The sequence below is a fragment of the Fibroporia radiculosa genome (genome assembly GCF_000313525.1).
Source record: "Fibroporia radiculosa TFFH 294 genomic supercontigs, scaffold6826, whole genome shotgun sequence".
Classification (NCBI taxonomy): Eukaryota; Fungi; Basidiomycota; class Agaricomycetes; order Polyporales; family Fibroporiaceae; genus Fibroporia; species Fibroporia radiculosa.
The window spans coordinates 46,901-55,297 of NW_012133443.1; the positions used below are offsets into that span (position 1 = coordinate 46,901).

The 8,397-nt window shown below is 49.7% G+C and overlaps 2 protein-coding genes across 2 annotated transcripts; both read right to left on the minus strand.

The window, feature by feature from the left end:
• Nucleotides 1-1,703: 1,703 nt before the first annotated feature.
• FIBRA_06394 (uncharacterized protein) lies at nucleotides 1,704-4,148 on the minus strand (the record flags this gene model as incomplete). Its single annotated transcript, XM_012328120.1, has 18 exons — nucleotides 1,704-1,730; nucleotides 1,783-1,840; nucleotides 1,905-1,950; nucleotides 2,002-2,020; nucleotides 2,071-2,151; nucleotides 2,209-2,313; nucleotides 2,371-2,480; nucleotides 2,539-2,563; nucleotides 2,623-2,685; nucleotides 2,746-2,855; nucleotides 2,909-2,969; nucleotides 3,031-3,116; nucleotides 3,195-3,276; nucleotides 3,339-3,466; nucleotides 3,521-3,825; nucleotides 3,885-3,953; nucleotides 4,005-4,022; nucleotides 4,075-4,148. The coding sequence occupies 18 exons, from the start codon at nucleotides 4,146-4,148 to the stop codon at nucleotides 1,704-1,706; spliced, it is 1,467 nt and encodes a 488-aa protein (XP_012183510.1).
• A 2,158-nt stretch (nucleotides 4,149-6,306) lies between these two features.
• On the minus strand, nucleotides 6,307-7,385 carry FIBRA_06395 (uncharacterized protein; the record flags this gene model as incomplete). The annotated part of the gene is made up of 3 exons (XM_012328121.1): nucleotides 6,307-7,179; nucleotides 7,234-7,296; nucleotides 7,359-7,385. The coding sequence occupies 3 exons, from the start codon at nucleotides 7,383-7,385 to the stop codon at nucleotides 6,307-6,309; spliced, it is 963 nt and encodes a 320-aa protein (XP_012183511.1).
• Between the last annotated feature and the right edge of the window lie 1,012 nt (nucleotides 7,386-8,397).

Genomic DNA, 8,397 nt, shown 5'->3' on the forward strand with positions numbered 1-8,397 from the left:
TTGCTTCACTTTGATCAATATTTTCATCCAGTGACGACGTACATGGAGATGTGTCGCTTCGGTCTCGATACCTGCTTGCTATACGGATGCTTCTGCCTGGGAGGTCTGAACTTGGACTCTCCGCCAGTCTTGGCTTGGCGGTAGTCCTTTATGCTTCCGACATCCTGTTGGCGGGCCATTCTCGGATCATAATTCTACCATCTCGCAAGGTTGCATGTTCTCAAATTCTGAGGCTATGCATGGTGGGCGAATCTTCAGCCGCAGCCTCCCGTTACTGGTCGGGACAGCGAGCACTTGTCAAGTTGTCACCCATTTCCCCCGATGTTCTCGTCGAAAGTCTCGTTTGTGTGATCAGCCTCGAGTCTCGACCACTCGCCCAGGCCCTGCAATATGGTGTAGATACGCGGCTGCGAGTTCATAAGACAACAAGCATCATACCCAGCTAGCGTGTGGAGATTTCAGTGATCTTCATGTACTCAACCAGTTTCGACGCTCCACCTCACGGCGCCCGGTCTTATGTCGGCCTTGACCTCAAGTTCTCCAGGCTGCTACCGGACCTTCCAAGGGTGCGGTGAGCAAAAGGCGGAGACTCTTGGCACATGCTGCTCGCATTAAGCCGGACGACCAGCAGCATTGCCACAGTCACAGTGCACGGATGTCCGATACCATTCTCTAAGCTCTTAGCGCCATCCTAGGAGCACACAGATGCGATGACGAGTCTCTTCAGCTTCTGCCCATTGTCACTTCCACGGTCTCAGCAGGACGACGAGCGTTATCCACCGCCGGCGGTTCCTCCCGACCTTGGTACGGCGATGAGTCGAATGCGAAACCCAGCCTCAAAGTCAGTGAACGGCAGCCTGCGACCTTGAGTGAATCTCGAGATTGCGATTTCTCAGTGTCTTGTGCTCTAACCTTGAACCTCCCAGCGTTATCTTTGAGTCTCGCCTCACTATGTCCGCGTTCCGGTGCGCTCCTTTCGCGGCCCTTCACCGCCGAATAAAACCAAAGCGCCCTCCAGGGTGCAACACTGGAACGGGACTCCGACTCCGACGTCTTCACCATCTGCGACCGCGTTGATCAGACTGTACGGCGTACGTGCTGCGCTAGCGACTTCCGGTCCGATTCATTACCGACGGTCATGCAGCCGCCCCCAAAAAGCAACTGTGGATCAAGGGGGAGCAAAAAGATGATTCATTCTCCCTTTGCGTGACCGTCTTGCTGCTGATCGTCCGCGATAGTCCTCGCGTATGAAGAGTCGGAGGTAATGGTCAGTGTGGCCCACAACGTCACACATATTGCCCCCGACGCCTCTCGGGTGGGATGTCAAGGCACGTCCTCTTCTCTACCCCGCATACCCCGCATCCATTCTTCCTTGTCATTCAATGCGGAGCCGGTCAAGATCTGCGCTGCCTGCTCTAGTGGTCGACGTCACGTACAGGTAAACGGCATGTACAACCTCCGAGGACACGGCCCGCTCCTGGCTGGTTTAAAAAAAGCGTCGTTGCCGCGGAGCCCCGGATACACTACACTCTATTCTCGTCCGCCTCGCGCAAGAATATCTATTCTTTACATTTATAGCGTTCCCAGTACGGCGAAGAACGATGACAAGTTGCGAAACAAAATCATACAAGTCCTCATCGGCTCTGATATTCGTAGGTCTAAACACATTGGTACAATTGTACAGCTGTATCAACGTCTGCCATTCAACAAATGAACATCAAATTCGTGTCCTAGAGGAAGACTATGTGAACAAGATTCAGAGAATGTCAGTAATCGACTCACCATGGGATGAGAGCTCGATAGCTGTGGTTTCTGGCTGTATTTTCCGTATAAAACCTCGCTGAAGAGATGGGTCAGAAGGGAGGCATCGTACAGGATAAAGAGCTATATCCGATGGTACGTACCGAACGTTGACGAGTAGCTGTTGATAGCTCTGGTGCTTATTTTGGCCTGGAAAGAATATGAGCCTCGCATGACACACGAAAGCAATGGGGGACAAACTCAAGACACTTATAAAGGCCTGCAACCGTGATCAGGATTTATTCTGGCGGACCCTGATAGACTACTCACATAGCTCATTGCGCCTACTGCCTGGCCTCCCTCAAATGTGTCTGCGCTAGTCTGTTGGTCTTTGCAGCCACCCCAGCAAATCTGTCATGTAATACAATGAGAAATCGCCCCAGGTGACATGTCATGAGCTGCACGAACCACATCGGCAGGACTCGTCTTAGTCTGCTGCTTCCTCTCCCGAGCACCACTATGAAAGCCCGACACCCCTTTCACGATTCCTGAAATAGAGCCAAATGCGTCCATCTACACAGAAGGCCTACGAGTCATACCCGGAACACTATCCGAATGAAAATCACGTACAATGTCCCCTCGTGCGTAAGAACTGACGGCACCTAATAATCCTTGAGCAGCTTCTGCGGCCAGATTGGGCTCTTTGATTTTCCCCTCATGATTATACATGTATGGCAAATCTGAAGGATCCGTGAGCGGCCACGGTAATTAAGATGAAGGACTGGAGAGTCATCTTACCTAAAACCGATCCGGAGTGACACGACTGACCGCGACACCTCAATATCAATAAGCGGTCATATATCGGAAAGTAGAGGAACGCACGTCGAAGATAGCAGTCAGGCGGCATCCAGGTGGGAGGGCCTTGACAACTATGTTGTGCAGATCCTACTCGCAAGGCTCGGAATGTCAGAAAGCGAAGGCCCATGTGGTATACGGAAGGCATACATCATCTACCAACTGTCCCGCTGCTTGGAAGTCCACAGGATAGATCACCTCGTCATACCCAGACTCTTCGTCTCCGTCAAGATCCTTCGTAAGACCACCGTGACCGGAGTCTACAGAGGGTATTGTCAAAAGGAAGAGTGTGGTAAGAGAAGCTATACCATACAGTGCAAAAAGAGCGAGTCGTGTGGCTGCGCACCGCGCACAAGCCATTGTAATGCATCGATCTGAAGCCCTCATTCAAACTATCAGATTTCTCAAACGAATAGTAGTCACAGATGAGCTTACCATGTTGGCTCTAGTCGGGATTGATCGTGGATCCGCCTGGTCGTCAGTGAGCATGACGATGTCATTCTCCCGATATCCGTACTCGTCTAGATCACAGCCATTAATGAGAAACACGTAGCATACTAAGTTATAGATCCTTCGCGCGTGAAGAATGATATACTTACTGATAAGAAAACGTCTCATGTTGTGTGCATCATTAATGCATCCGTGGAGCTCCGCAGATTGACCAATATAGTTAATACCAATCTACGTAACGCCCGTTAGCCTGATGCCTGCCCTTCTTCTGCTAATGACTATGAAGTACGCACGCATAGAGCCTTCCTTTTCCCGGTACACTGCGAGTATTGGAAAAAAGGCTGTTGTCTGGAGTGGTCCTGCCCCTCAAATACCGGCCCATAACGCTGGTGCTCAACTGGAGGCCTAGGAGGAGGACCGGCTATGCTAATCGTCAGGGCTTCTTCCTATCGTCACGACTGGAATTAGACCTTACTCGGCGGCGCATATCCACCATACGATCTAGGAGGAGGACCTAGGGGTGATCCATACTGACTAGACGGCGGGCCGTATTGTCCCGGAGGAGCACCGGGAGGGGGAGCGTAGTGATGTGGAGGAGGAGGACCTGGTGGTGGCGCATATGAGTTGGACAACGGCCTGGGGGGGATGGCAGGAGGCGGGCCTGGTGGAGGTGCAAATCCTCCTTCGTGATGATGATGATGGTGGTGGTGGTGCAGATGGTGTTCTTCTCCCGGGTATCCTGACATACCAGGAGGCGGCCCTGGCGGCGGCGCAAACGGGCTAGAACTTCACGCACTCATTAGGACGCCAGAGCCTTCACTGTTTCAAATTAAACGTACCCTCTGGGGGGTGCTCCGGGATGCGGTAAATACGCCGGATTGTAGTCGCGCGACGTATGTGGGAAGTCTCTAAGCAATTCGTCAAGTTCGACCTGTACCGGGCGCACTGGTACCACTTACGGCGACGGAAATCCGTATCTACGAAGCGATTCCAGTCATATCATACCGGGCACATGTGTACACGACTTACCCTGAATCTCCCGGTGGTCCAGGCGGCGGTGCGTACCTACGTTGATCATCTGAGTTATAGCGGTCGTTCCACATAACTTAGACTCGGTTCTTGACTATTGTGTCGCAGAAACAAGAACCAAGTATATTAGTAAAGTTAGTGGAGAACGCCTTAAAACCCTTAAGAGGTAAAGTAGACGTGGACTTGTCTGAGCTTTAGACAACGGTTGCGATGCGAACAGAATGCGGAGAGTATCTAGCGCTCATCCGGCTTCACAGGGCTTCACGCGGATATAGTCGCGGTCACGAGGTACGGCTAGCAGGGAATCAACGATTCAATAAAACTTGGGGTGGAGAGGCGCCAGTGGCGCCGGTTCACAACGCCCATTGCAAATCAACAGCGTTTGCAAAGAATGCGAGCTAGAGATTCCTCTCATTTAAAAAGAGATGTCTCCGTTCTGTCATTTTATAAGCTTACTGACTGGGGACCATCTTTGGGATGGGGTTAGTAAAAAAGATGTCTCTGTTGTACTTCATAAAATACTAGCAGTATACCTATGCTTATGCATGGTTGCTTTATCATTGATTTCGAGTAATGCTTTATCGCAATGATCGTGGGAGCTCCTACCACATCTGACCTGTGGTCAGTCACTTTGGAGCTCCTGCAATGAAAAATGCAAATTTTGAAGTAGTAAGAGCATCTGAAGTATGTGGCATTACATATCAGTTTATGTCATGAGGAACTGCATTCTAACCACTTTGCTAAGTCTTCCCAAACAATATACCCACAATAATTGACATGCAAGCAAGAGCCAAGCAATGTATTTGAGCCAGATACCAATGAAAACTCCTTAAATCCTTCGAAAGGACGCACAAAAAGGGCAGGATTACTTTTTTTGGTTCCCTTTTATTGTCCGCGAGGGCGCAAGATTGGTTGCGTTGTAAAGCACGGCCGCACGCCTTACGAAGGAATAACGGCAATGAAAGGAGTCGTCCCGTCTACGTCCTAAGATGGAATCACGGGCGGCACGTGCAAGGTGTGCAGCCTCCTATATTACGTAAGCGTCTCGTTGCAATTGCTCTAGACCAAATTTTCCCTTAGGGTCATTTGGAATAAAATAGTGTCTAAGAGCGACTGGTGCAGTTTACGACTGTACACAAACGGACATCCCATACTAAGAACAGGGCATTTGCGATATGCACATCCTACCAGTCGCATCTACTCCGGCTTGTCCTGCTAGCGCTACAACACAGTCCATATCTCTACCAGTACAAGACTGTGGATGCAAGAATATGTTGAAGGTGTCAAAGCCTCACGAGCACAAATCTGCGTCTATGTAAAGTCAAACAGCATATTACACAGAATGCATGGACGGACGTGGTTACTGGCACGGTGATAAATCCCGGTCTCGCCGTCGATAATGAGAAGGTTTTTCCACTCGCCCGGAGGTTACCAGTGTGGTATGTCGACGGCATCTATTCCGCAGCTTCCGAGCGCTGTACTGTCGATGGGAAGTATTTGGCTTATGGGCTGCATGCGCAGAGAGCTCTAGAAGCGTTACATTTCGTGCCGTCTCTGCAAAAGTGTCTAAGTATGAGCCGAGTGGCTTGAGTTTCTTACGAGACGTCGATGGTCCACCGCTAGATGCAGTTTTTTCCTGGTTCTGTCTCATGGAACGTACACCGGCTTCATCTTCTTTCTCAATCTGGGAGTCGCCTATGAGGGCAGGATGTATGCATGGCGATGATTGAATTCTTGATGTCACAGGGTCGACAACATCTGAGTATTGTCTGCATGAGTCAACCTAAAGGTGTAGTCTGTTAGCGAAATTTCTCGTGTCCATAGAATAATTTACGGAAGACGTAGAACCATGCGACTCTCCGGTAGGTGTCAGGGGTACAACGGCAGGAGGACAGGAAAATCTTGTGCATTCTCCAAAGATGGTATCAGGACCGTGCCCAGATAACACCGACGATGGCGAAGCCTCTAGACAAGTATCGCCAACAAGGGAATGAGGCGACGAAGACGAGTTCGCGATATATTTCTGGGTATGTTCACTGCTTTCACAAGCACGAGATACCCCATCTCTGCACCTCGCACGCTTCATATTGGCAGTGATCAAAACCAGAGGAAACGGGGTATAGTCGGTACGTTTCGATTGGTCACCTTTACGAAATGACGCTTCGGACACGTCATTTGTCGCACATAGCTGCCGCCTGAAATAAAGTTCATCTAGTTCTTTAGTATCTGGACTCAATGGACAGTGTCAATAGAGATGAACCTTTTATGCAACTGTGCCTCATGTAGCTGCAATGGCACGAGAGTAAACGGAATGACATTGCGTAGCACCTGGTTAGACTCAGATTCGTTGACATCCTTGGCAAGTCCGAGCGAGAGTTTGCGACGTTTGCTGGAAGGCTCAATATTCCGCGCAAGGGAATTAGGCATCCAGCTTGATATCGGTTTCTCGAGCTGCATTCGAGGTGGGATCGATGGGTGCGAAATCTCGTCCGAGATATTGAAGCCGCTCCCTTGGACGCAGAACCGAACAGATTTTCGTGGGTCATCTGGTTTCAGTTGTGGAGAACAGTGCGTCGGTGGGACAGAAGATGCATGATCAGCGCGACCAAATAGAAGAGGGATGCGAGTGCATGTATGCGCATCCACTGATGGATCAACGATGTGGTGTATTGGCTCAACATGAGAGAGCACCGCAGCAGTAAGGAGACGCCCAGCAAGCGTTCCTTCCTTCCGCTTGAACGTTCGAGGTCTTGTGGTATGAAATGCAGTGAGGGAATTCATAACCTTGTCTCCCGTAGGGAAACGTCGAGCGTACTGATGGGGACGACGCACAGCAACGCTTAAAGCCGAGTGTCTCCTGTCGTCTGCGAGATTACAACCTCGTCTTATATGGTCAGACATTAACTTGATCTTGCGTCGATGTCTTTGCTTCCGTGTTTCCGTCGGTGTTTGAGCGGACCACCGCAAAAAGCTCTCGACAGTTATCGGCGCAAGATCTACGTCAAGAAGCTTTTTCGGTAGAGACGGTTGTCTATACGTCAAATGTTGTTCTTGTAAGGTAAGAGGAGCAAGGTCAACCGCAATATGTGCCGTACGGCTAGATTGCTGGAATAACGTATTAGCGTTGGAGTAAGGCCGACGATAACGAACATTCCTTACTGGGAGATTCAACGATGCAAGGAGAGGAGCATTCGGCCCTGCACGGTTGCGTTTTCGCTTAATCTACGGATAGACGAAGAACTCAATCTTGCTTTGCTGAGCGCGTGATGGAAGGATAACCTTACGATAAAATCCGAATCGTCTACGAGCATCTTCGTACACCTTTGTAGTGGTACAAGTGATGAGGATGAGAGGACAGTTTTTGGATTCAAACGGAGTAGCAGAATTTGGATGGCATAGAAGAGCACGGCATGAGCAGTTAAAGAAATGAGAGTTAGCCTAGTCTCCTGTGAGCAGTGAATACTTCCTTGAGCCTTCGCTCTTGCAGGCTTCGGATATCCGTTTATCGCCAGATGATGTACAGTAACAGTACGACTGGAATAGAGAAAATAAGCGTTCAAGTTCAATTGTATAATGATTGAACTTTGAAGAATTCAGAATGCCTGTCGACGCGTCACTCTGTATGATTTGACGCGGGGACGTGTGTCCCGCGTTGGTCGCGAATAGCCCTCCGGTTTCTCGGATAGGTTGTCGTCTCCATCCTCCACCTTGCCCTTCATGAGAATATCCCCAGTTATTTCCCCCCGCATAAAGCGCACAAAATCTCTACTACCGAATTCTACTCGTATTACATTTATCAGGCTGCTCTCAACATCTCACTCTGGGATAGTAACTCCAGTACCCCTTCAATATGACAAGCTCGTGCCACCAAACGGGAACGAAACAGACAAGCCGCTAGTAATTCTACATGGCCTCTTGTGAGACTAAACTTTACGCTAAACCCAGACCTTCACTCAAAAATTCGCTCATCATCAGTGGTATGAAGAGGAATTGGCTATCTCTTACGAAAGCATTTTTACGGGACTTGGGCAGACCAATTTATGCTCTTGTAAGTCCTTATCGTGACCCAACTATCGTCGAACAGGCTTGAGATGATGGCAAGGATCTCAGAAATCACGGATCCTCTCCTCATGCAGAACCTATGACATACTCTGCTATGGCAGTGGACGTACTTGAATTTTGCCGCGAGCGTTCCCTTACAAACATCTCGCTTCTAGGCCATTCCATGTACGTGTTGTCGAGTGGAAATTGTCAAACCCTTAGCTTTCCCTGATAATATGTGTAGGGGAGGAAAGACCGCCATGGCAGTTGCGCTCAGTCCAG